This window comes from Armigeres subalbatus, chromosome 3, assembly GCF_024139115.2.
Source record: "Armigeres subalbatus isolate Guangzhou_Male chromosome 3, GZ_Asu_2, whole genome shotgun sequence".
NCBI lineage: Eukaryota > Metazoa > Arthropoda > Insecta > Diptera > Culicidae > Armigeres > Armigeres subalbatus.
The window spans coordinates 8,617,963-8,644,268 of record NC_085141.1 but is presented as its reverse complement, the minus strand read 5'-3'; the positions used below and the strand labels follow the sequence as shown (position 1 = coordinate 8,644,268).

At 42.5% G+C, this 26,306-nt stretch overlaps 2 protein-coding genes and 1 long non-coding RNA gene across 4 annotated transcripts; all 3 read right to left on the bottom strand.

Moving 5' to 3' along the window:
- Nucleotides 1-1,148: 1,148 nt before the first annotated feature.
- LOC134224700 (uncharacterized) lies at nt 1,149-2,288 on the bottom strand. 2 transcript variants are annotated; one of them, XR_009983025.1, is made up of 4 exons: nt 2,135-2,288; nt 1,979-2,067; nt 1,853-1,922; nt 1,149-1,780 (listed from the first exon to the last, which is right to left on the bottom strand). It is a non-coding gene; the product is annotated as an uncharacterized LOC134224700 (long non-coding RNA). The 2 variants fall into 2 exon arrangements; XR_009983026.1 differs by having other exon boundaries at nt 1,149-1,741.
- Nucleotides 2,289-6,506: 4,218 nt separating this feature from the next.
- LOC134226080 (arrestin domain-containing protein 3-like) lies at nt 6,507-8,097 on the bottom strand. Its single transcript, XM_062706619.1, has 3 exons — nt 7,911-8,097; nt 6,910-7,824; nt 6,507-6,845 (listed from the first exon to the last, which is right to left on the bottom strand). Exons 1-3 carry the CDS (start codon nt 8,023-8,025, stop codon nt 6,637-6,639), a joined length of 1,239 nt encoding a protein of 412 aa, XP_062562603.1. The 5' UTR covers nt 8,026-8,097; the 3' UTR covers nt 6,507-6,636.
- A 153-nt stretch (nt 8,098-8,250) lies between these two features.
- LOC134226079 (arrestin domain-containing protein 4-like) lies at nt 8,251-25,640 on the bottom strand. The gene is made up of 3 exons (XM_062706618.1): nt 25,232-25,640; nt 8,951-9,967; nt 8,251-8,493 (listed from the first exon to the last, which is right to left on the bottom strand). Exons 1-3 carry the CDS (start codon nt 25,344-25,346, stop codon nt 8,351-8,353), a joined length of 1,275 nt encoding a protein of 424 aa, XP_062562602.1. The 5' UTR covers nt 25,347-25,640; the 3' UTR covers nt 8,251-8,350.
- Nucleotides 25,641-26,306: the final 666 nt, after the last annotated feature.

Here is a 26,306-nt window from a genome sequence, read left to right as displayed (position 1 = left end):
AGGGAGGGTTCCAAGCCTTTTGAAAGGAGGATTCCGTTTCACTTGAAAATATGTTTTCGAGCCTCTTAAAAGGAGCCTTCCGAGCTTTTTGCTAGTAGGCTTCCTGTACCTTACAAAAGGAAATTGAGTCTCTTGAAAGTAGCTTCCGGATCTCTTGAAAGTAGGCTTTCTCACTTCTTGATAAGAAACTTCCGAGCGTCTTGTAGAGAGGCTTTCGAGCCCCTTAAAAGGAGGCTTCTTTTGCATCTTGAAAAAAGGCGCTTCTTAGCCACTTGTAAGTAAACTTTTAAACCTCTTGAACGAAGAATTCCAAGGTTCTTGAAGGGAGGCCTCTAAGAGCCTTCCGCGCTTTTTGAAAGTAGGCTTCCGGCCTTCTTCAAATGAGGCTTCCGATCCTCTTGAAAGTAGGCTTCCGGGCCTCTTAAAACGAGGCTTCCCGGTCTCTTGAAAAGATTCTTCCGGGACTCTTGAAAGCAGACTTCCGAGCCTCTTGAAAGGAGCTTTCCGTGTCATTTGAAAAGAACCTTCCAAGCCTTTTGAAAGCAGGCTTCCGTGCCTCCTGAAAGGATGCTTCCGATCCTCTGGAAAGAAGGTTTCCGAGCCTCTTGCACGGAGGGTTCCGAGCCTCTTGAAGGGAGTTTTCCGAGCTTTTGGAAAAGAACCTTCCGAGTTTCTTGAAAGGAGGATTCCGAGCTTTTTGTAAGAAGGCTTCCGACTTTCTTGAAAGGAGCCTTCCAAGCTTTTTGAAATAAGGTTTCCGACCCTCTTAAAACGAGGCTCCCGGGTCTCCTGGAAGGAGTCTCTGGAAAAAAAGGCTTCCGAGCATCTTGGAAGGAGGCTTCCGAGCCTCTTGAAAGAAAGCTTCCGAGGCTCTTGATAGGAGCTTTCCGAGCTTTGAAACATGCTACTTCCTACCCGTTCATAGGATAAGGATCTTCAGGGTCGTATGGAGTGAAACAAGTCATCAGTTCTCTGCAATCCTGTCAGCGACGGTTCCTCGTGTGAGTAGGACAATACGGATTTTTTTTAGGTTCCTCAACGAGTGGAGAACACGTAGAAAGACTGCACAAATAGAAACGGCTAATGGTAACTCTGCTTTGAAGACACTTTCCTGTCTGATGAGAAAACTCCAGAATGTCGAGGCTTGAAGGCTCTTTTTGTAGGCCCGGAGAAAACGCACAAATAGAAAATTAGTGGAAATATTTAATAGACTGGGATTTGCTCTTTAGTACTATTCATTAGGCTCCATTTCTTAATACTAGTTTATTGTACTTGAGGTTACATGGTCACGTTTTGGAAATAGTTTACTTGCGGTTTTGTTCTAGTTGACACTTGGGGCATGGCTTGACCGTAGCAGATGAGTATCTCTTCTTGAGTCCTGGACATTGACCCACCGTTCGGTTTTGGCGGGTTGTTGGCTATCGTGTCCGGAGTCCGCCTCAGACGGACGGTTGATCAGACCGTCCATCTGTTGGGGAACTATGCTGGTTCCGGAGGGTGGACCTGGCGAACATCGCATCGCTAAGATGGCGCATACCGGCAACTCTGGAATGCTGAGCCTGTTCCCGGCTGTTCGATGAGTCAACATATCCCCGACAAGATGGCGAACACTAGGCCTTCACACGGCCGACGACAGTGTTTTGCTGCTCTGGACACTTGCGGAATCAAAAAAGTCTTGTTCCGGTGTACTGGAACGAACCGGTTCCTGCAAAACCGGTTGGATTGCGCTCGTAGCTTTGGCCTAGCCAAGGATACAAAAGAAAAGGCCCGCTTTATGGACCTAAATACGAGTATTAGTTTTCAACGCCACTTGATTTTACAATTTAGTTCACAGTTTCTTCACCGCAATTACCTTTTCTTTATCAACTTGGGTTTATGTGGTAATCGTACAACTGGCTTTATACACGTTTACTAACTGTAATCTAATTTTAAACATTATTGTAGGATACTATTAACTGTTTTAGTCATACGGTCATACTTGCATTCGTCCTACTAACACATTATTTCGATTAATTTTTAATAGCGACGAATTATCGTGCTGTAATAGTAACTAACACGGACTAACCACTAAACAAAGAGACAAAAAGAATATTAAATGTTCCACTAAAAATGAGGTACGGTTCCAAATTCTAACCTCGAATTACGATGCTACACACGCGCGCACTACTACTACGTTCCAGGTTTTACAGCAAAAGAGAGGACTTTGCTTCCAAGCAAAGGGTTTTTATAGGAGATAGCTCTAACTATGTTTTTTTTTTAAATGATGAACGCTTTACATTATTCTTCCATAATCTATGCCACCTATGCTCCACCTGTCGACCAGTGATCAAAGCAAAAATAAGTTTCTTTTTTCTTTCAGTTCAAACTGCTCGACAACGGTTCTAACCGCTGACAGTGACGTTTCAGAGTGAGATGCCCGCCCTATCCTCCCAAAGACAGATGAGCGTCGCTATCTCAATGTTGACCTATTTATAAAAAGGGTGTATTGGGGATATCTGGGAATGTTATGTTAAATAACTTGTGGTGGAGCTACAAGCATTCAATGGAACCAAACGGTTACAGCTTTTTGAAAAGAACCTTCAGAGCCTCTTGATTGTAGCCTTCCGAACTTTTTATAAGAAAGCTTCCGACTTTCTTGAAAGGAGCCTTCCGAGCTTTTTGAAATAAGGCTTTCGACTCTTGAAACAAAGCTTCCTGGTATCTTGGAAGGATACTTCTGAGCCTCTGGAAAGGAGGCTTCCGAGCATCTTGGAAGGAGGCTTCAGAGCCTCTTGAAAGTAGGTCTCCTAGGCTCTTGATAGCAGCTTTCCGAGCCTTCTAAAAATAACCTTCCGAGCCTCTTTAAAGGAGCTTTCCGATTTTTTTTAAAGAACCTTCCGAGTCTCTTGAAAGAAGGCTTCCGAGCTTTTTGCCTTTCTCGTACAACAAAGTTGTACCGAAAGGCTATCATTTCACTACGAAAACGAACTTTTTATAGAAGCCTCGGAGACCCATAGTGTTATATACCAATCGACTCAGCTCGACAAACTGAGCACATGTCTGTCTGTCCGTGTGTATGTATGTGTGTATGTGTGTGTGTATTGTTACGTTTGATTTGTTCAATACTGTAAGATGCATTATGTCCTTAAAAAATGTTAAATCGCAATTAAGAAAATCATTATACCACTCATCGCCATCGAAATCACAACCGTTTTTTCACCGTGTACCATCAAAAAATGAACCGCCAATTTGAATGCAGCTTTGCACTGCACACCTCTGCTGACACTGAATAACATCGCCAAGTCGCAAAGCGACGCGGCAAAAATGCAATTTACGAACACACGCACACCACGATGACCAACGGTTATTCCTGCGCAATTGGTACCGGTAACCGGCTTCATACCGCCATCGCGTCATCGGAAAAAGTTTTCTGGCAAACGCACGAGGTGCAAAAAGTGCTTTAGCAAGCGAGTGGCGAAAAGTGATTCGGGAGGAGTGCGGCGCAGATCCCGACCGCTAGGAAAAGCACTAGCGCAGATCCAGACCGCCAGAAAAAGCACTCTCGCAAATTCCGACCGCTAGGAAACGCACTCAGAGATTCGGGCGTTTGCTTCGTAAAAACGTGTGAAAACCACCCCTTCTTCCGTTTGGCAGTAGCAATCTTCCATCCATTCCGGTGGACCAAAGCAGCCAAGAGCATTCGTCGATCTAAACAGGTTTCAGCGGACAGAAGAACTCCATTCCGAAGATTGGACGAAGACGGTTCCCGTGACACAGCAAACGACGACGACCTATCGCATTGGAGGCCATCGTTTCAGTCTAAAGGCATCTTGGCAGCGCAAAAATCACCCCACTGATTGGGGTATTTGTGCCGGATTTTGTTTTTGTGCTGGATTTTGCTTTGGGCCGGATCGAATTCGTCAGCCGCCGGTGCGCGATCGATGCTGTTTGGCTGGAGGAAAGGTGCGTGCTAGCCTCGACGTGGGCATCGTAGCGATCGGTGGGGACCGGCTTCGAAACCGTCAAGTGGTGTGCACTGGTGCAAGTTTGGTGACTGTGGTGTACGGAGACATCGAAGACTGCCTCGGAGGGACCCCATCCAGCAACCCGGTCGTACTGGACGGCCAGAGGGGTCTCCAGCAGAGGAGTATCGTCGGTGCGAACATCGGGAGCGGCATGCAAGATTCGCGGCGGCGAGATGATCGCAGCACAGGCGAAACGTAGGGGGACGCCCCGTTAGGTGGTACCGTGAGTACTGAACAAATTAGTTTGTAAGATGGAAGAAGTAGAGAAGAAGAAGTAAGACGAAGAGAGTAGGGATGAGAAGGCAGTGAGAGGAAGATTAGGGCAAGTGCCCCAAATATATGTATTGATTTGAGATTTGTGGCTTTATTTGTCTTGTTGGTGCTTTAGCCCTACAGTTTTGTTTGCTTTGTGTCCGCTTTGGTAGTTCTGCTCTACCCGCTACCGGAAACCCGCATAGTATGTGTGTGTGTATGTGTGTGCACAAAATCTAAGAAAAACATTAGACAACTTTTCTTATAGTAATCCTCAACCGATTTTCTCGCAACAAGTTTCATTCGACAGGGGGCAAAGCCCAGTTGATCACTATTGAATTTGATAACGATCGACCGTTGCGTTTAAAAGTTATAAAGAAAATGGTACATCGAACCATATTAGAACCATATAAGCTTGGTGTCTTGGCTAAATGCGAGAAAGGCATTATCACTACTCGGTGAATTAAGTTGGGTTTTGTAAAAAGACTTCCGACTTTCTTGAAAGAAGTCTTCGCCTCTCAAACAGAGGCTTCGGAACCTTTAGATTCTAGATTTCAGTTCAAAAGCATATTCCTAACATATTATTCAACATTTTGTTTAGATCAGGTAGATTGCATTGAAGATTTTTCAAATTTGCTCATTCGACGTTTTGTCCGTTTGATCTTTTGTTCCGCAGCCCTTCATTCGCTGTGGTGGTTGAGCAGGCCAGGATTCAATTTGATTTACTGATCGCCATGCATAGTATGTACAAGACAAAGTTTTGAAATAAAAAATACACAATTATCAAAACTTCATCAATAAGCTTCGATTGGAATTTAATACGTCCGCCATTACGCATTTTTGTCCGAGGTACCCCCTAGAGCCAGCGAAGGTACCCCCAGGGGTACATGTACCCCAGGTTGAGAACCGCTGCTATAGTTGAAGAAACGGCCTTTTATCCTCAGCTTGTACATCCTTGCGTTGATTGACTGCCACCCAATCACGCGTTGGCGCATCTTTCCCAGCACTATGAAGCCGGTACCCAGCTCGTTGGTGGTGCCACAGCTTTGGTAGAAGGTAGCCGCTCGACGCCCGCTTTTCCACACTTTCTGTCCTGTCCAGCAGATTTCCTGTAGCGCTACGACATCGAAGTTGCGGGGATGTAATTCATCGTAGATTATCCTGTCGCAACCTGCGAAGCCTAGCGACTTGCAGTTCCACGTTCCAAGCTTCCAATCGTGATCCTTTATTCGTCGCCTAGGTCGTTGCCGATTGTATCGAGTCGTATTATCTTCTATGTCGTTCGTAATAGTTGTTTTTAAAGGCGGCTTATTGGGCCTGCGCAAACCTCCTGTCTCGTCGGAGGGCCGTCGTGTCAGGGCTGTTTAGCGTCCCACCTAACACCAGGACTTGGGCTTGTGCTTTGAGCGGCACACGGTTGCTTTGGCGGAGCCTACTTGCGGATTCATGCAGCTTTTTATAGAGGTTTAACAGGGCCACTGTCAAACCCCACCACATCCTAGGCAGGCGCCACAACTCGCAGATGGCCTGGGGAGGGATCGTCAAGCCCTTGGACATAGTCCCTGCTGCCCCCTTTTCGGTTGAGGTACACCCTCGTGAAAGTCACCGTCACTTGAACACGGCTTCTCCGGTTTTGTATCCTAGTTCCTACCATCACCTTTAGGAGTTTCCCATTTGGACGAATGTTTTCCGCCCTTGTTTGCTAAATTGATTCCCTGTTTGGGTCGATACTGCTGGTCGTATGTATTGGGGCGTTGGCTCGGGCCTTTACCTCCGGATTGTTGAGCGCCTTTGTGAAAGCTGGTGATTTTCCTGACACCTGGATAGCATTTGCGATTTTTGGCATTGTCTCGTGGATCTTCAACCACGCCCTATAGACCAGTCTCTTCCACGATCGCGTGGGGTTTTTTCGTTAGTCACTACACTGCCGTTCCACGCATAACTGTCCCATGTACATAGGAAATCCCAGCAAACATGGGACAAATATGTGTATGACGGCAGTACACTAGTCACATGAAACCCCCGGTTTTGGACAATTCGCGAATAAGTGGGCTCTTCATTTTTAGGAAACGTCGGTCACGAAACGGAACGATCTCACCAGTAATATTTGAAGGGGAACGTTCAGTGCGGTTTAGAAGAACCCCGACCACTTGGCTTATTTATTGAATGAAATGTTGATTAAATATTCAAGAGTTTTTTCGAGTTTGGTGCGATAGAAAGCTGACTTTAATTGATGTAACAAAGCTTAAGCAAAACAAATAATTTAAATACATATCAAGTAGTGGAATAAAGTGGAATTTCTATGAAGTTGTCTCGTAGATAAATTAGAATACTTGTTTTAATCATAAATTGAGAAACAAATCTATAGATATTTCCCTACTCAATATTTTTCCATAATGGCTCGTTTTGTATCCAACTCCGATACTTGTGGTGGTGGTGCCATCACTGCAGCAGTCGGTTCGGTTTCACTGAATCGATACACCATGTACCTTGGCGTGTACTCCCTCCAACCGATTTCATTTGTTTCACCTTCCTCCTGGATATTGGCCCCGCCGCCACCATGAACAACCTCCTCGTAACTAGGTGGGGCTATATGAAAAACATTGTTAAGAATTATAATTTTATTGTATTCGAATAGATGTTCAATACTCACGTAGATCCGTAGGCAGGGCGGGAGCTTGATCATCTGGATCCGATGTCGTTGGCTGTACCGTAATGGGAGTTGTCGTATTTGGCACGCTTTCAAAATCAGGAATTGCATTGGTTGTCAACGGTATCGTACCCAATGTAATAGGGAGTTGGATTTTTGGGTTGATTACCGGACCGGAGATTTTTCCTTCCACCTCTACGACGTAGTTCACCGTGAGAACTTGACAGGTTTTGCTGGTTGATGGCAAGGGTGGAATGTAGAGAAGTTGTTCGTAGCTAGTTTTGCTGTGCTTGGCAACTCCAATACCCCGGACTGCTGCTACAACTGTAGACAAGTTCTTGACACGAGTGTATGGCGTTTGGCTTATGAACGATACAACACGTAGCAGTTTGGTGGAAATTTCTTCAAGATTTTTATTACTTTGATTGTCCACTTCTATACGAACAGCTATGGTCTGACCGGACACATACCCAGAAATTGGAGTTTCAGCAGTTATCAACATAGGAGCGGAACTACATGGACCACAGCAGAAGGTTTTATGTTTTGCCATTTTGGTTGGTTGACGTACATCGTAATTCTCTTCGTTTAGGTTTACGTGTCGTAGTACTGTGAATGCTACTTTGTACGAATGATCCGTATTCCAGACACGCTCTAGAATTACTTTGACCGTGTATCTAATGTGACCATATTCTGCTTCCAGTGATGTGACTAGGTTGATTGGTAGAACACACGAAAAGCGATATGTATGGATTCCTGGCAGCAATTCAATACTATTACTATCTTTGGAGCCAGCCAAATAGGTAGTGGAGTTCATGTAATCTTGGCGACCATGATAATGTACTGTGCGACGTTTCTTCCCAACACCAGAGGTCTCGGACCATCGTACCTCAGCAACACCCTTGATTTGAAGAGCAACACCTACGATAATAAGTTACCACATAAACGATGAATCATTTCCTCTCATGGATAATTGAAAATAAAGAATGCAATTTTATGTACCATACCTTTCACCTTGACCAGCTCAGCCAACCGAAGTTCCACAGTTCCGGATAAGGTTTGACCCGGGAAGTAAACTCCGTAAGGATTCTCATCGAATTTAATTTCACAGCTAGTGGACATTTGTTGGGGCGTAAAAATCGTGGACAAATCGTTGAAAGTTTCAAAGAACCAGCACAATACAGAACTGTTGATTGTTCAATCATGCAGAGACTAATGTACCATTGAGGTATGCAGATAACCACGCGATACATGATAAGATAAGATTCATGGGCACTTTGCGTGAGTGTGAGTCAGATGGGCTGCGTATTATCATTTCATATTGCAATGTTTATAAACAACTTGGCGTCCCGGGCGCACCAAACATATTTCATTCATTAAGAATTAATTGCGATTAGGGTTGAATATAGTATAATGCTTGTACATGAAAAATGCTATTTGAAGAAAATTATTGCTGCCCTGAACCTGGGTCACCAAAGTTGTATACTGGATACAGAGGGATGAATGGTTTGTTGGGATCCATAGGGGCTGGACCTTCGTCTCCATCTGTGTTAGTCACGGTGCTCATTGCTTCCTCGTATGTGGGTGGTGCTGTGACGGTAATTGAGAATAAAAATAATATGAGACATCTTATCAAGGGTAGTAAAACAATAACGTCGTAAAATCAAAAGATTTGATAAGCACTGCTAAAAAATCGCGAAAGAAACTATCTCAGGTTTCTATGGGAAATTGTTGGAATTTATTAAAAGCCTCGTGTGAGGGTTCGCGAAAAAGATTGTTAGATTGTTCGAATGTTCGTTCAATCCATAAACATTGCTAATGGATATTCCTGTATGCTATTTACTTGGAATGAATTGCTGATTTGTTTTGGTAAAAAATGCTTAAAAGTGTTACAAAATCCAATTATGATTAACAAAATAACAACTGTTTTTATTTGTTTTCTCTAACACAGACATCAGGAACAGTTAAACTTTTGGCAGTTTCCAATTGATGATATGAATTGAGCATTATTCTGCACGTCGGATTTGTAATGAATTTTGATACTTACGTAGATCATGCTGCTGCATTGGTGCACTACTTGTCGCATCGGGTACAAGGGTCGATCCGGTGGCAGCAGTCGTCGTGGACGCACTCGAGCTACCGGCTTTATCGGCGGGTCCATCCGATGGGACTCCATCGAACTTGAACCCGTACGATGGTGGGTAGCCGGGTGGTTGATCGGGATCATCCCCGCCTGAGGGCGGTGGCGGTCTAGCGGATGGAGGCAACGCCACCAACGGAATTGTCCCGATCGTAATCGGTACTTTGAACGAAGGAATGTCGTCGGCCGAAAGATGTACATAAACTGTCAGTTCGTAAGCTATGACAATGAGTGGACTAACGCTGCTCGGTGGCAGCGATGGAATCAGTAGACTCCGTTCAAATGTGCCGTCCACATCCTGCTGGTGGTCTCGGTTTTCGATTTTTACCGTACTGTGTGAGTCGGTTCTGGACTTTTCGTAAGGCTCTGTAGCTGAATAGGTCTCGTGTTTGTGCAATTTGATGCGGATACCTCGGATAGCTGCATTGTTGTTTTTCCATCGGACCACTACAGGAATACTTTGACCGGAGACGTAACCGGTGCAAGGAATCTCGACGGTAATATCCATGGGATCGGATTTGAAGATCCACCAACCGGAAGTTTTGCTCAGTTCTATCATTTTTGGATCTCTCAGAGAAGGAGTGTCGTTAAGGTTAACGTTGCGAAGAACTGTGAATGCTTCGCGATATGTCGTATCCTGTTGAGAAGGTCTTTCAATAACAACCGTTATGGTGTATCGAATGTGACCGTACTGTCCTTCAAAGGATGTTGGAAGTGAGTCGGGCAATGAGCAACTGAATTTGTAGACATTTGTTCCTTGAGGTATTGTGATGGCTGGGGCATGTTCTGTACCCAGCAGGTTGATGAGCGTATTAAAGTAGTCTTGACGCCCATTGAATTGCCGTGATCGGTGCCGTTTGCCATGTGGGGGACGTCTTTCGGTCCATTGCACTACGGTAAATCCTTCGATTTTCACGGTGATAACTGCAAATAATACAAGTTATTTGTTATAACCTTTATTATTCAATGCACACTTGGAAAGAACTATTGAAAAAATGGGATTAAGTTGTCGTGTGTTTCATCATCTACAAAAAACGGTATGCTGGATTGGAGCAACTCATTCTTCTGAACGCAAGGCACTTTTACATTTTATGCCGATGACTAATACCGATTGTGAGAAAGTTCATGGACTGTACCAGGAGGGATTCATGGTCAAGACCAAATGCAAAAAATGTTGCGGTTGAAATTACTATACAGAAGGTTGTTTTTAACTGTGGTCCTTGCAGAATGGTGTTGCGCCCTAAAGTGTGGGAATTGTGGCAACCTCATAAATACGAGATCTGGACAGTGATCGTGGACGCACATTTGCAGTCTTGCAGATATAAGGTGGTACATGGGGAGGCGAATGAACCACGAATTGCATCAGCTGTTGGGAGCACCATCCATCCATAAAACAGTAAAAATCGGACGACTGCTGGGCATGTTATGTAGCCAGAATGTCGGACCCGAACCCGCTGAAAACAGTTCAAGATAGCGTAGACTACGTGACTGTCAAAGTGCAGCTATTGACCGAGCTGAATGGAGACCACTTTTGTGCACTGCAGAGGCTATTCAGACCTTAGTCTAAATAAGCGTCAATTTGTCCGAGCAACACGCAAATAAAAAAAACTAGGTCCAGTAGTTAAAAAATCCAGACTTCCTTGTTGTGAATCCACCAATTGAAATTTATCTCTCAAGTGTGCCGGTCAGTGGTTGGATCACTATTAGACCTATTTAAGAAGAAAAATCCAACACTTGAGTGGCTTGTTCGGTAGTTTGAAAAAAAAAAAACTACTGGACTTTAAATGAAACTAAACTTTGGAGAGAATTGGTAGAAGTTAGGAATAGCGATTGGACCAACAAAATTTGCACGAGGTAAACAACCCTACAGGAATGTAAGCTTAGGTGTTTTGGGGAATCACGATGTGGCGTATATGCAGGCTATCTATCTATGTCTTTCTTTGTTCGTCTGACATTAAAGTCTAATACCTTTTTTTTCTCAGTTTTTTTCTTGTCTCTGTCTTATGAAGTGCTGGCCATCTGGAAGATGCTCTCTGACGAACCACAGCTCGAGCACGACGCTACGCCATACCGTTAATGACGTCATATACCCGGATGAGTAGCTGTAATACCTCAAACCTAAATCCCAACCTCTTCCGTCCTGAATTTACGCAATCTAACCTTGAGTCGCCACGAGTATCTTGGTATATGTCCCTCACCCCTTACTAACTGTTGATAATAATGATATAGATTGTAAATATCATAAAGAGTCTCGACTCCGTTAAGTGTTATACACGCCTGAGCCTGTCAAATAAACGAAATAGTTAAAAAAAAAGTGTCAGATTTAAATAAAAAACGAGAATTTCACTGTATCAAATTTAAATAGATTGCGTGCATAAAATGAGACAATTTATATCAAATTTAAACGCCAGAGTTCTGGTGAAGTGAGCACCAGCATTTTTGCCGTATTTGGTTCATTTATAATTTGATTAATTTATAAATAATGTATGTACTGTAATTGCTACAATTTTATACAAGCAATTCTAGAGTCAAATCCGGGTTTTAATAATGACCTGAATTCTTCGGATGTTCTCAAGAATTTCTATGAAATTAACTTCTAGGAATTATCCAAGAAATTTAGTTAGGAGAATTTTTCCGAAAATTTATTAAATAATGAAATAGGAAATATTTATTTAATTGCATATTATTCGGCAACTCTGCCGTACGAAAATCATTTTTTTGTTAAACATCTTGGCTGTGCATATGCACAGCACATGTTACGAAATGGACAAATTGATATGAAATTTGCGAAAAAGAATCCACGTGTTTTGGAGGGACTCGAACCCTCAACCTCCTACTCTCTTATTCGAGAAACATCACACTCTATGCCCCCAAAAACGGGCTGGGCGGATTTGTAAAGAATGTGAATCAATCACGCTCTGTTGTGCCAAAGGCTTGCTTGGCTAAAGCATTTGATGAGTGTGATTGTTTTCTATGCATGCGAAAATCATAAATTTTCGGAAAAAATCTTCTAACTAAATTTCTGGAATAATTTCTAGAAGTTAATTTCCTAGGCATTCTTGAAAACATCCGAAGAATTCAGGTCAGTATTAGAACCCGATTTTGACTCTAGGATTGCTTGCTAGAAAATTGTAGCAATTACAGTACATATATTTTTTATAAATGATTCATATATCCATTCAAATAATTTAGAAATTTCAATTTTAAAATAAAGCACAACATTCTTTCATGACTGCCTTTCATGCGAAATTGATCAAAGATCCCACGGTTCTTTTATTTGGTCGCCTGAGATAGAAAAAGGCGTTTTGCTCTCTGTCTTATGATGATCACGACCTTTTACAGTACTGGTCTTGAGTAAATAAGTCAAACACTAATTTGTTTCTAAAAAATCGACTAAGAATCGATTAATCCTACACACGGTTTTAAAATGCTATCATCCGAACTACCGGAATTGTTATTTTAAACAAGAGTCATGAATAAAGTTACTTTTTAAATTTATGACTACTGCGTAGTTGGTCTGGCCGTATGAAATGAAAAATGACGGAATTCAGAAACCGTCATTTTCCAGGATGCTTTTAAATATTGGCTTCGCAAGTATGAGATTAGATTAGAATATGATTTGATTAGATTATGATGTGAAAAAAAAATCTTCAATCTGTATTGGTCTGTGACATTTGATAATCTTTTGAGATTTTACTAGTTGTGTATTAACATTTTTTTTAAATATTCATAAACATCCACCCTAATCAGATCTCTATTTGATCGTGCTCTAAAAATAAAAGAGTTTTTAAAACGCAGTTTTAGTTTGAAAAAAAAAAAATATTTTGGCATGATTTTGTGGAGCTGCTAGGGGCCAGGGTGGCCGACGAGGGAAGAGTAACTGTGGCGGAACTTGCGGGGATTGCACAGTCCCTTAGTGTAGGTAAGGCGCCAGGACCGGATGGTATTCCGAACCTGGTTATCAAAGTGGCCATTGCTGAGGCTCCCGAGATGTTCAAATCTGTCATGCAGAGATGCCTGGACGAGGGAGTCTTCCCTGAAGCATGGCAAAGGCAGAGCTTGGTCCTATTGCCAAAGGCGGGAAAACCACCGGGGGATCCGTCGGCATATAGACCAATATGCCTGCTTGATACGGCGGGGAAGGTGCTCGAGAAGATCATCCTCAACAGGTTGTTGATACGCACGGAGGGTGCGGATGGTCTATCGAGTAACCAGTTTGGCCTTCGAATGGGTAAGTCGACCGTAGACGCTACCCTAGCGGCACAGTACTGACAGATTTGGTTGCAGCAACTCTTATGTGACTCGATTTGGTCTTATTTGAGTCACTTAAACTTGTCTATGACAAATGTGCTACTCGGGTAACTTGTCGGTTACCAAATCCGCGGAGATAGCTATCCAGCGTAAGAGGAGGGGAGTTCGCTATTGTGAAGTAGAGACTCTTGACGTGAGGAATGCATTCAATAGTACGAGTTGTGCAGCTATTGCAGATGCGCTCCTGCGTCTTGAAATTCCCGAGTACCTGTACAAGATTCTCGGAAGCTACTTCCAGAATCGAGTACTGGTATAAGACACGGAGGCGGGGTGGAAGTGCGTTGACATAACCTCAGGGGTTCCGCAAGGTTCCATACTGGGTCCGGTGTTATGGAATGTCATGTACTACGGTGTCTTGAGGTTGAAGTGCCCGGTGGACGTGGTAATCGTCGGTTTCGCTGACGATACTACGCTGGAGGTCTACGGTGAATCGATCGAAAAGGTGGAGTTGACTGCAGTCCACTCGATCGCAGTTGTGGTGTAGTAGATGAGTTCCAGGAAGTTAGAACTGGCTCACCACAAGACAGAGGTGGTTGTTGTTAACAACCGAAAGTCGGAGCAACAAGCGGTGATAAGAGCAGGCAACTGCGCGGTCACCTCTAAACGCTCCATCAAACTCTTGGGGGTAATGATCGACGATAAGCTCACCTTTGCTAGCCACGTCAATTACGCCTGCAAGCGTGCCTCCACAGCTATAGTGGCATTAAGTTGGCTGGAACGCCGTTTTTTCGGCTATCGTCCAAATCATCTCGGAGCTACACAGAAGGCGGCGCGTGGACTCGAGAAATGGCTAGTTCAGGCGCAAATAAGAGGTGGTCCAAGGGTTCGGAGTCGGCTTCATGGGTCATACCGGTGCCCTGTGGTCGAACTCGATCCTTTTATCGAAAAAGTGTCCGCGCAAAGAACAACATGGTATCGTCGCTTTCGCGGCGTCGGTCAACCGGGCGGGTTCCGAGCCTGAGGACGGAAAGGGGTCCTTGTCAAGGCTGGGACGAATAGACCCTATTATTGTGTACTGCAAAAACAAATCTGAAAAGATTATTATAAGAGTGCATGACAGCAATTTCATAAAAACAATAAAACAGACCAGAAGGTCTTTCTGTTTCAACACTCGACGACTCCGCATCTTCATTGACTGGCTCCCGAAACCAACCCCAAGCTACAGGCTCCGGATTTAATAGTGGCGACGAGGACAATCGGTAGCGGTGCAGAAGGTTTCAACTGACCGCAGCGAAGAAAACCAGCTCTGGACTACCTCGGCACCAGAATTCAACAAAAATAAAAAACGAGGTAACAGTGCAGTGAAATCAAACAAAAAAAATCGTTTGTGATAATTATCATTTTTCGGCATTTGATTGGCGATATTATTTCGGTAGTGACGAAGCGACTTTGTCAACCGAAACGCCATTTGCTTTGGTGGCGTCGGTTTTTGGGCAACAATAGTTAATTAGACGACTAATTGAAAATTATATTCTTCAAAATAGTGCTCTTGGTGGTTTACAAAAGTTTTTTGACCAGATAATAACAGTGCTTTTTCTCTTATTTTGGGGAGTTTAGTGGCATCAGGCTGTGCAGGTTTGCGCTGCAACAATCGGCTTTGCAGCAGGGAGTGTCATTCCGTTCCACCGGCGGGTTTTGTGTTGCTTATTCGTTGGCATCGAGTTAAGAGTCGTGGTGAGTGTTGCATGTACCGGGTGAGTATCTAAAATTTGTGATTTATTGGCGTTTTGGTGTACAACTTTATTTGCACTGTTTCCAAAGAAAAGGCGCTTTAGCATAATTGATTGAAACAAAATATTGCACAAGCAAAGTGGCGTGTTAAATGTAAAAACTTGATAAATACTCTTTGGTGATTTTATTTTTCGCTTATTTTAAGAAAAGCTGTGTAATTAATTAAAACTAAATAGGTTATTTAGCGCGTTAATTTTTATCAATTCGAAGCGCAGTAAACAGTGATGCTTTTTGGCTTTATTTACTAAAAAAAAAAGAATACAATAGGAAAACAATATAATAATAATCCTGATTGTTTGTCAGTGAAAGCATTGAATGTAATCATTATTTTGATTGATTGTCAGTGAAGGTATTGAAATTATTGAACCATTGTATTGTTTTATTTGCAATTTTTGTTGTGTATTGGTTTAAAACATTGTGTGTATCGTCTTTTTGCAAACATTTTGACAAATATGTCTTACATGGTAGCTCCCAATATTGAATCTTACCGTAAGGGTCAATCATTTGCTTCTTGGACTAAACGTTTATCATGCCATTTCCGAGTGAATAAAGTTGAAGAAAATGACAAAAAATACCAGATGTTACTTTTGGGAGGAGATTTTCTGTTCAATATGGCAGATAAACTCTTTCCTACAGATGAATTGTTGGAAAAAGTTTCCTATGAAGTGTTAGTTCAAAAGCTTAAGGAGAGACTTGACAATAATGATTCAGTCTTACTCCACAGATATAATTTCGGTAGAATGGTGCAACAACCTGGTGAATCAGCCGGTGAATACATATTTTCGCTGAAAATTCTTGCGGCAAATTGTGAGTTCGGTGATCAAAAAGATTACCTTATATTGGATCGCATTCTTGTTGGTCTACAAGATGGCTCACTTAAACATCGCCTTTTGACTGAAAATAACTTAACATTAGAACAGGCTGAAAGGATTATCGCTTCTTGGGAAATGGCGACTTATAATACAAACCTGTTGGCTAACAATAATGTTGACTTTGTGGCTTTAATAAGTGCCAAGTATTCATTTTGTGATTCGAATAATGAAGATTATAGGCATAACTCGCAATTTGGATTCCATTCTCAGAAGTTTAGGTACCGTGCTTCGTCTGCTAGCATATCTCATCGAGGAAGCATAATGGATGGTAAACAATGGACTGGGAACCAGCGTATCTGTGATTACTGCGGACAGCGAGGACACGAGCGAAGAAGGTGCTACAAACTTAAACAAGAGAGAAACGATGAAGTTAATCATGTTGACATCCAAAAACCTAGCCCGATTCCGGATAGCTTGTCCGAGCAACTGGACAGTTTGAGGGAAATGGATGGTGACTCGGATAACAATAATCCAAATGACTTCGAATTGGAGTGTATGCATATTTCTCTCATCAATAAGTCCAGCGAGTCTTGTTTGTTTGACGTATCTGTTGAACGTAGTGCTTTTCAGATGGAGATTGATAGTGACTCTTTGGAAACAGTGACGAACCAAAATTTATTTGCTTCTGAATTCAATCAACCTTTATGTAATAGTTCAAATGAACTGATTGTGACAAATGATTCCAGGGTCAAATTTTCTGGTGAAGTTGATGTTACGGTTGAATTTAATGGGAGAAAAATCATTTTAAATTTGTTAGCGCTTGACTGTGATTACTAGTTTATTTCTTTGCTGGGTAGAACGTGGTTGGATGATTTTTTTTCCAACTGGACTAATATTTTTGGGGCTTCAAGGCCATTAAACAACATTTTTGGAAAACAAATTAGAGCACTAATTGCAGTTGATCAGATTAAACTTGTTGATGTATTTGTCAATTATTTTAGTAAACCTGTGTTTAATGATGGTTGTGAAGCAAAAATGGCTTTGAATAGTAATTTTCCAAATAACAATAAGAATTCTGACATTCCCTACAGCTGGAGGGAGAACATTTTTAAATTGTCGGTGTTTGATTCCAAAATTCAGAATAGACTTTCGTTGTGGATTTATTTTGCGAATTATTTTTCGCGAATTAATGTAAATATGTCAGCTCCCACAGAATATGATGAATATTTGGATAGTGAAATAAATAACATACCTGCCAAATCTTTGGTCAATGCCAGGGAAAACATAAGTAATAATATTGTGCAAGAAATGATCTATTCTGATTGGCTTGGGAAAACTGATAATGTGAGAATTTTGGAAAATCGACAAATTTTAAGACTTTTTGACGTGTGTTCTTTGTTCCATGACAAAGTGAATATACCGCAGACAATTCAAAATTTTTTAAAACTTTTACATGGCAGCAAGTTTGATGTCTTTAGAATAAAACGATCAGTAAAACACGCGGTGCACTTTGTTGGAATAAACACAAATTTTATTGATTCTTGTGATGTCTATGCAAGTGTGGCAATTAATCCAAAACAACACATTATTATTAAAATTTTAAAACGTAAACCTGCTACAAATTTTTTGGCAGTGAATAATTTCTTCCAAAGGGTGGAGGTAAAGTGGTTGATGAAAATTTACAACTGCTTAGTGATTTTGGCAAAGTTAATTCAACTTATTGCTAGTTTTGGATTGCCAGACGTTACAGTGATTGACAAAGGTCTTCTATACATAAGATGCTTTGAAGACCTAACAAATGTATGTTTGTTTCCTAATAACTTGACATTGAAGGACAACTTTCCTTCAGAAAAAGCATATTATCACGTGAAGTGTGTGTTAGTCTATTTGATTAACTATAAGAGGCATGACGTGCAGCATGTACGCGAAAAGCTGAGTAAAGCATTTTTCTTAAAACATGTCTCTAAACGCTCACTACAGATCATGGTTGAACACAAGGAGATAACCACCGTCCATCCAATTCAACTCAGAGTCGTTAACGATGGACGCGGCATGCCAAGGCGATCGATGCGTGTTGTCGAGACTGGTCGGCCGGTACTGACTGATGATTATGACGACACATCCGTGGCTGGTCGGCCGCTACTGACTACCGCAGTATCCATGATGGCATTTGTAGAAGACAGCACTATCTGGCATTTACCAGATATGAGCGCGATGGCACCCTTACCCATGATCGAGAACGATGTCTGGCAGTTACCAGATCGGAGAAGTTCGACGCAGTCTGAAAATAATGTGTTAAGTGGAAATAGAAATAGGAAGAGAAAATTTCCTTCAGAGTTGGTAGTGCTTTCTGGCATACCTTGGCGTTCTGAGACAGCTATAGTAACAAGAATAGATAATAATTTCGAATATTTTTATTTGATGAATTATTGTTCATCTTTCCGAAGGGGGAAGAGCTACTGTGTACTGCAAAAGCAAATCTGAAAAGATTATTATAAGAGTGCATGACAGCAGTGTGCGCTGTGCGCTACACTGCTGTCAATTTCATAAAAACAATAAAACAGACCAGAAGGTCTTTCTGTTTCAACACTCGACGACTCCGCATCTTTATTGACTGGCTCCCGAAACCAACCCCAAGCTACAGGCTTCGGATTTAATACCTATATCAGAGAGGTCAACTTGGGGTGCACGCGACATCATCATTCTTGATACCAGTCATGCAGAGGGAAGCAGGCGCGAAGTCGACCCTTCCCACCTTCCGAGGACATAGGGCGTAGTAAGGCCACCTGGAAAGCCGGCAATGCGCTGGCACGATACCATGGTGTTCTTCTATAAAAGCGAGTCACGATGTTCGGTGCTGCAAGGACACGCAGCTAACCTCGAGGGTACGTTGTGCACTGGCCCCCCTTTGAAGCATTACTTTCTGGTTGTACCGAAGGGACTATGGGCTTGGCGGCAATGGAAACGGTTTAGCGGGTCGGGGATGTAGTCCTGCCTCCCTCGTTCGTGGTTGAAGGTGGTCCCTAACTCCGCACTTCCTGGACAACCCAGGATGTCTGTTGAGCAGATTCCCCCTCCATTGCTTAGGAAGAAAAAAAAAACATATAAATGCATTCATTGATGAACATAGTATTCGTAATGTTGGCGGAACTTGTGGCGGAACTTGCGGGGATTGCACAGTCCCTTCTGAGAAGATCATCCTCAACAGGTTGTGGATACTTGATCGATACTTAATCGTCGGCTTCGCTGACGATATTACGCTGGAGGTCTACGGCGAATCGATTGAAGAGATGGAGTTGACTGCAGCCCACTCTATCGCAATTGTGGAGGAGTGGATGAGTTCCAGGAAGTTAGAACTGGCTCACCTGAACTGACTGAGGTGGTTGTTGTTAACAACCGAAAGTCGGAGCAACAAGCGGTGATAAAGGTAGGCAACAGCACGGTCACCTCTGAACGCTCCATCAAACTCTTGGGGGTAATGATCGACGATAAGCTCACCTTTGGTAGCCACGTCAATTACGCCTGCAAGCGTGCCTCCACAGCTATAGTGGCATTGTCCCGGATGATGTCCAATAGCTCTGCGGTTTATGCCAGCAAGTGGAAGCTTCAGACTAGTGTCGCTCTGTCCATACTGAGGTATGGGGGGCCAGATCGGGGCACGGCCCTGTGTATTAACTGCTACAGAACGAAGTTAGAAAGTACGTATAGGCTCATGTCGCACGATGCACTTTGCGTCATCACCGGTATGATGCCTATTAACATCGTTATCGGTGAAGACATAGAGTGCTTCGAAATGCGCGGCACGAGAGGCATCCGTAGGACTGTCAGATTGGTCTCAATGGTCAAATGGCAGCGTGAGTGGGACCAGGCTTGTAAAATGTCATTTGCATGTCATTTGACTAATTTGTTAATAACTTTCTTCAGAAGTAAAATTAACATCATAATTTTAGATGTACTCATAAAGCTTGAGTAGCGCTATATTTTTGTTCAAGGGTACATTGCTCTAAATATAACATCTAAGGCTGGAGAGTGAAAACTCTCCAAAATGTCACGTGTCATTTGACATAATGTCATTTGAATGACATTTTGCCTCCCACGCCCCAGATTATATATTTAGAGCAATGTCTTGTTAGACAAAGTTGTAGGCACATTTAAGCGCTATAAGTTCGTCATACATCAAGAATCAATAGCTAACTCCTGAAAAAAGTTCTGGGAAAATTATAGAAACGAGTGCAAATGACATTTTACAACACTGAGTGGGACAGTTCCACTAAGGGTAGATGGACACATAGGTTGATACCGGAGATAGATACGTGGGTCAAGAGGCGCCATGGGGAAATCACTTTCCACCTGACCCAGGTCCTTACAGGCCATGGTTGTTTCAGACAGTATCTACACCGGTTCGGACACTCGGCCTCGCCCGAGACACTACCCCGCACAACCTAGTCCGGAGGATGTGTAAAGATTAAGTTGGCTGGAACGCCGTTTTATCGGCTATCGTCAAAATCGTCTCGGAGCTACTCAGAAGGTGGCACGTGGACTCGAGGAATGGTGAGTTCAGGCGCTAATAAGAGGTGGTCCGAGGGTTCGGAGTCAGCTTCATGGGTCATACCGGTGCCCTGTGGTCGAACTCGATCCTTTTATCGATCAAGTGGCCACGCGAAGAACGCTTTTGCGGCGTCGGTCTACCGGGCTGGTTTTGAGCCCGAGGACGGGAAGGGGTCCTCGTCAAGGCTGGGGCAGGCGTAGGCACCGCGCAGAGAGGTCAATTTGGGGTGCACTCGGCATCATCATTCTTGATACCAGCCGTGCAGAGGGAAGCACGTGCGAAGTCGACCCTTCCCACCTTCCGAAGACATAGGGCGTGGTAAGGTCACCTGGAAAGCCGGCAATGCGCTGCCGCGATACCATGGTGTTCTTCTAAAAAAGCGAGTCACGATGTTCGGTGCTGCAAGGACACGCAGCTAACTTCGAGGGTGCGTTGTGCACTGGCCCCCCTTTCAAGCATTACTTTCTGGTTGTACCTAAGGGACGATGGGGTTGGCGGCAATGGAAACGGTTTAGCGGGTCGGGGATATAGTCCTGCCTCCCTCCTTTGCTGCTGGAGGTGGTCCCTAACCCCGCACTTCCTGGACGTCCAACCCAGGAAGTCTGTTGAGCAGATTCCCCCTCCATTGCTTAGGAAGAAAAAAAAACACACACACACACAGACATCATCTCTATTCGTCGAGCTGAGTCGATTGGAATATAACACTATGGGTCTCCGGGTCTTCTATAAAAAAAATTGGTTTTGGCAGCGAACTAATTAGTATACGAGAAAGGCAAACAAGTTCCGAAGGAATTTCTGAATGAATTTATGAAGGCCTTTCTAAAGGATGTCCGAAGGAATCCCATGAGGAATGTCAAACAATAAAGGCGTAATATTCTAAATTATCTCTGGAGGGAACTCCCAAAGTGGAAAGAATTTCTAGAGAACATTCAGAAAAAAAAATCGAAGAAATTTCAGAATGAATTATCAAAGAAATTTTCAAGCCCTGAATGATTTTCGGATAGATTTTTCAAAGGAAATGCTAAAGGTATTTCGAAAGGAATGTTTAGAGGAATTTTCGATGGAATTTCCAATAAAATTACCAGAGAAATATTCATTTGAATTTATAAAGAAATTCCTAGATTTCTCCAAAAATTCTTTCGAAAATAACTCCAAGAAATCTTTCGGAAGTTTTTCCAGAACTAATCAAAATTCTAGGATTTTTTTTCAGATATAATTACGTCATAAGACGAGTTTGTATTATCCCATTTGATTCCAACACTTTAATGCCCTTTGACGGATACGTATTTTGTCCTCAATAGTACGGTCCTCCTTAGCCGTGCGGTAAGACGCGCTGACCATGCTGAGGGTGGCTGGATTCGGTTCCCGGTGCCGGTCTGGGCGATTTTCGGATCGGAAACGATAAAAGTAGCATCGTGTTAGCCTCATGATATACGAATGAAAAATGGTAACTTGGCTTAGAAACCTCGCAGTTAATAACTGTGTAAGTGCTGAAAGAACACTAAGCTGCGAGGCGGCTCTGTCCCAGTGAGGGATGTAATGCCAATAAGAAGAAGAAGAAGAAGTACGGCCGTCTTCAGTGTCTCGTACTTGACTCAACTCGAGTCGTGAAATTGAATGGAATACTACAAACTCGTCTTATGACAACTGAAGAATTTCCACTAAGAGCTCAAAATAACTTTCTTATAAGATATCATTAAATTTCAGTGAAATGTTCGATTTGGTAAGTCACGTGGGTCATCGTGCCCCGCTTAACTCCGCCAGTGGAACTCCTTATCACTACTTCCGATTGTAGCAAGTACGCCATATTTATTTATTTAGTTATTTCAATGTTTAGTTTATTTCTGTGAATATATTTATTTTGTTATTTATTCAAATTATAAAACTTTGCTTGTCCAGTTGCGTCTTTTGAAATAAATCTTTGTGTTGGATCACCGCAAGAATGGTCTAGAAGAAGTACGCTATTGAGTTACCTACGCTAAGAATTGAGTTTTATGAGTTCCCTACAGTCAGCTACCGAAGAAACACTTGGGGTTTAGCCAGCATATAGCTCATCATGACGCCAAAAGTAGCACGCCGGTCTTTTGAAGTTGCGTTGACCTTTGGCTTGTCCGGCATTCCACGCTTGGCACGATTCTTAGCGAGCAAGCTAATTTGAATCGTCTGTGGGAATGAGAAGCACGATTTTGGGGGATTTCGTGGATAAATTCTTTTGATGCTCGGGTTCGCAAATTTCAACTTCGTTGAATTTCGCGAACCATGGAGACAATGTCTAAAATTTCGCGGTATCTGAGGATTTTCCCAACCCGGAATCGTTGACTTTGTTCCGTTCCGTGGAAGAGACAAAAGCGGTCAATTTTGTTCCGTGCCGTAGTGTGTTCTCAAAGTCGAGCAGAATCTGTAAAAGTTCAGTTCCGTTCATTATTGGTAGATTGTGTGTGCGTAGATCCATGTCAAGAAAGGTCCGTGGTAGCATAGATGAAGCCGACACACTACATCCAGCAGTAAGACTGTCTTTTGACACCACGCATCGGCTACAAAAGTTCCCGGGGTACACTTGGCCGGAGAAGGTTGCGTCATTTTCGCACCTTTGGCAGGCGAAGTCAAATCACCGTAAAGCAGCATCAGACCGCATCAATCAATTTGCCTCGTCCTCCAACCGCATAGCAGCAGATCGCTGTTGTCATCATCATCATCATCATCATCGTTCAGCGATTACCGACGGCGCCTCAACAATTTTTCTTTGCGCGCCAGGAGGACGAATGGACGTTTGTACCGCGCCCATGCGTAAGCCCGCGCACCGAATTAGGGATTAGGGAGTGAGTGACCACAACATCGACACAATACACCGTCCGTCGGCCTGAGTTCAGGCCCGGAGTAGTGCTTAAAGCAGCTCCGGCCCCATCCGTAGGTCCTCCCCTAAACAACTAGCTAGTTAAAATCGTAAGTAATGCATGCATAATTGTTGGTGTCGTCCATGGCCATGTGACTCAGTTAGGGGCATAACAATTTGATTTTACGTGAGTTCGTCAGTAGCCCATTGAGGACAGCTCACCGTATGTGAAAGGGAGATTGAGATCTTTGGAGAAGATTTGTGTCGGAGTAAGTTGAAAGGAAAGAGCCAAACAGCTGGAGATACCGCCTCCTTCCCCTAAGGAGGTGTCAATCCGGGCAACGATAACTTGTTGGGCGGTCTCCTACCAGGAGTGGCGCATAAGCCGCCCAATCATTAACCGGAAACGCGACTGGCCGACCCGTTATACGATTACCTATTATTTGAAAACGGCTTAGATTTCTTAGTCACGAACAAAAATTATACGCACTCTCTACAGTCTACTCTGTGTTTCGCCTTTGGCGTATTAAAATCCTCTTCTAGGGCTTCTTGCCCAGAAACTTGTTAAATTCTTCTTTTCATCTGTATTTCTTGTTCCTTTCTAATTTTCACTTTCTTTACTAACAGATAAATGATAAAAAAGTCAGTAAAGATGCACCCTGAGCCGTCGTTCTGATACCTATATCAGTTATTGACAGAAAGGGGCCTTTCGGAAATTACTCAAACGGTTGAACCGTCTAAGACGAATTAAGTACTGTCCATTTAATTCCACCAGTTAATTTTCGTTATCTTTGCAGATACGTATTTCGACCACACAGTTGTGGTCGAAATACGTATCTGCAAAGATAACGAAAATTAACTGGTGGATTTAAATGGACAGTACTTAATTCGTCTTAGACGGTTTAATACATTCCACTAAAAGCTTAATATATTTTTCTCAAACGGTTGATTACGGATATAGTCTCCGAGAAAACCGTCTGTTAAAAGCTTGAATCTAAAACACTTTGAACCGGTGAATTTGAGAATACACCAAGGTTTATTACACGGTTTGATTTTAGCCGATTGATACTTTCAACATCAATAAAACAATGAGTTAACCTCACAAAAAAATAAAAAAAAATCAAAGGATTTTCCAGCGGTTTCCAACTATGTGAAAAAAATCCCCTGATTAAACAATATTGCGAAATCGTGAGAAATCTTAAGCAATAATCAATCACAAAGCAAAATAGTTTAATTAGTAAACTCCGGTCAAGTACAAGTTCAGAATTGTTTTATTAATTAGCCAAAAAATAGTTTATCTTTAATTATCTTACAACGCCACACATAGTCAGGAAATATGTCAAAACATCATCAACTTTTGTCTTCTTTTATGAACAACTTTTATCAAATTTTATCTGCTTTTACAACAACATTAACTGCTTTTATGGATACATGTTCTAATATAAATGTTCGAAAATAGTAGCACACCAACGCAAACTCACATCATAGTTATAGATCGATTGAAATCGTTTCAAACTTTAAATTAAAATTTGAATTTTCTTTATTCAATTGTTATCAAAATTTCACCAAATTTAGTTCATTAATATGTTTTGTTGCGTAGCGTTCACAACATATTTCGTGATTCTCGTGGCTCGCACCAGATCGCGAATTTCCATTGGTCCTAGTTTAGATAGGATGAGTCACTGTTTATCAGACATCTCTAAATAACATAAAATGATAAGCATTTTATCTGCCACAACACAACACCACCTTCCAAGCATCCCCGTCATTGGGACTGATTATCCACGCGTGACGTAGGTCCCGAGCCAGTAGAGGCTCTATAATCGTATTCAATTTTCTTTTATAGCTTCGCTCAACGCCACACACGCACAGCCCACGACGACATCGTTCAAGGTCAACGCATCAGCTTGCGTATCACACAGACTGGTCGAACGCAAAAGAACTGCACTTACCATTGACGGGTTCTGGTTCGGACGCTTGTAGAACGACACTTCCGGATAGCGTTTGGCCAACGTAGAATATACCCTGCGGATTGTTGTCATAGCGTATGTCGCACGTAATTGTCATCTTGGTAGCAATATCGATCACTATGCAGGTCAAAGATCAATTTATCGCTCACTGTTTCGTACGATCGTGGATGATAACTAGAAGAAACTGTTACTGTCGATTTGACAAACTTGACTATTTCATCCCTGCTATTCACTGGCTATGGTTTTGTATGTTTTCGCGTTCGATACGACTTCTTGTGGGTATTTAACCGTGGTAGGTCTTAACTGGTTGGTGAGAAAACAGAAGCAAAGAGGACAGGTACACGTATACCTTCGCGAGTGGAACCACGAAGAACTTGTTGATTTGATGGTGTTGCTGTATGAGGCACAAACAACGATCGCTGGATCGTGAAGGTTGCGTCAGTGGTGCATGTGGATCAGTTTGGTTGGTAAAATGCATTTATTGTCATTTGTCATTTAGGAAATTTGCAATCGGTTATTGGAATTTTATTTTCATTTTCCAAAATATCGTATGGTGATGGGCATAAGTGATTTTTCCCTTAATCCTGATTGAATATCATAATATCTTAATATCAAAAATTCCAAACACTCCCATCCTCCCTCTTTCGACGTATTATTCTTCAACGGGATGGCTCATTGTCACATGACATTATAGTACATCATGCGACCTAAGGATATCTACAATCTGAAGAGGATTAAACAGCGTTCTACATTCGTCATGGAATCTCCAGCACTCTTACCTACGTTAGATTGGGCAAGAAAGTGCTGTGCATTCTGCTCGTGTGCAACGATGCGCATTAAGTCATGCGGTCTGTATTTTTAGAGATAACCGTATCTTACAATAATAAATCTAATCACAGCAAAACCTGCCTTTTTCCTTTCGGAACAATAAAATCTATATCCCAGACTGTTAGACGGATCGAACAAATTGACCTAGTCAATTGACTTGAAGGCGAATTGAATCTGGATAATTGGCGTTTGTACCTTACAACAAAAAGCCTCTGAAAAACTCCGATGT

Bases quoted from the DNA above. Each gene is read 5' to 3' on its own strand.
- LOC134226079 (XM_062706618.1), bottom strand. From the start codon at position 25,346: ATGACAATTACGTGCGACATACGCTATGACAACAATCCGCAGGGTATA. The intron at 9,968-25,231 runs GTAAGTGCAGTT...TATTATTTGCAG, and splicing joins CGAACCAGAACCCGTCAATG to TTATCACCGTGAAAATCGAA. The intron at 8,494-8,950 runs GTAAGTATCAAA...TTACCGTCACAG, and splicing joins AATGCAGCAGCATGATCTAC to CACCACCCACATACGAGGAA.
- LOC134226080 (XM_062706619.1), bottom strand. From the start codon at position 8,025: ATGTCCACTAGCTGTGAAATTAAATTCGATGAGAATCCTTACGGAGTT. The intron at 7,825-7,910 runs GTATGGTACATA...TTATTATCGTAG, and splicing joins TGAGCTGGTCAAGGTGAAAG to GTGTTGCTCTTCAAATCAAG. The intron at 6,846-6,909 runs GTGAGTATTGAA...TTTTTCATATAG, and splicing joins CGCCCTGCCTACGGATCTAC to CCCCACCTAGTTACGAGGAG.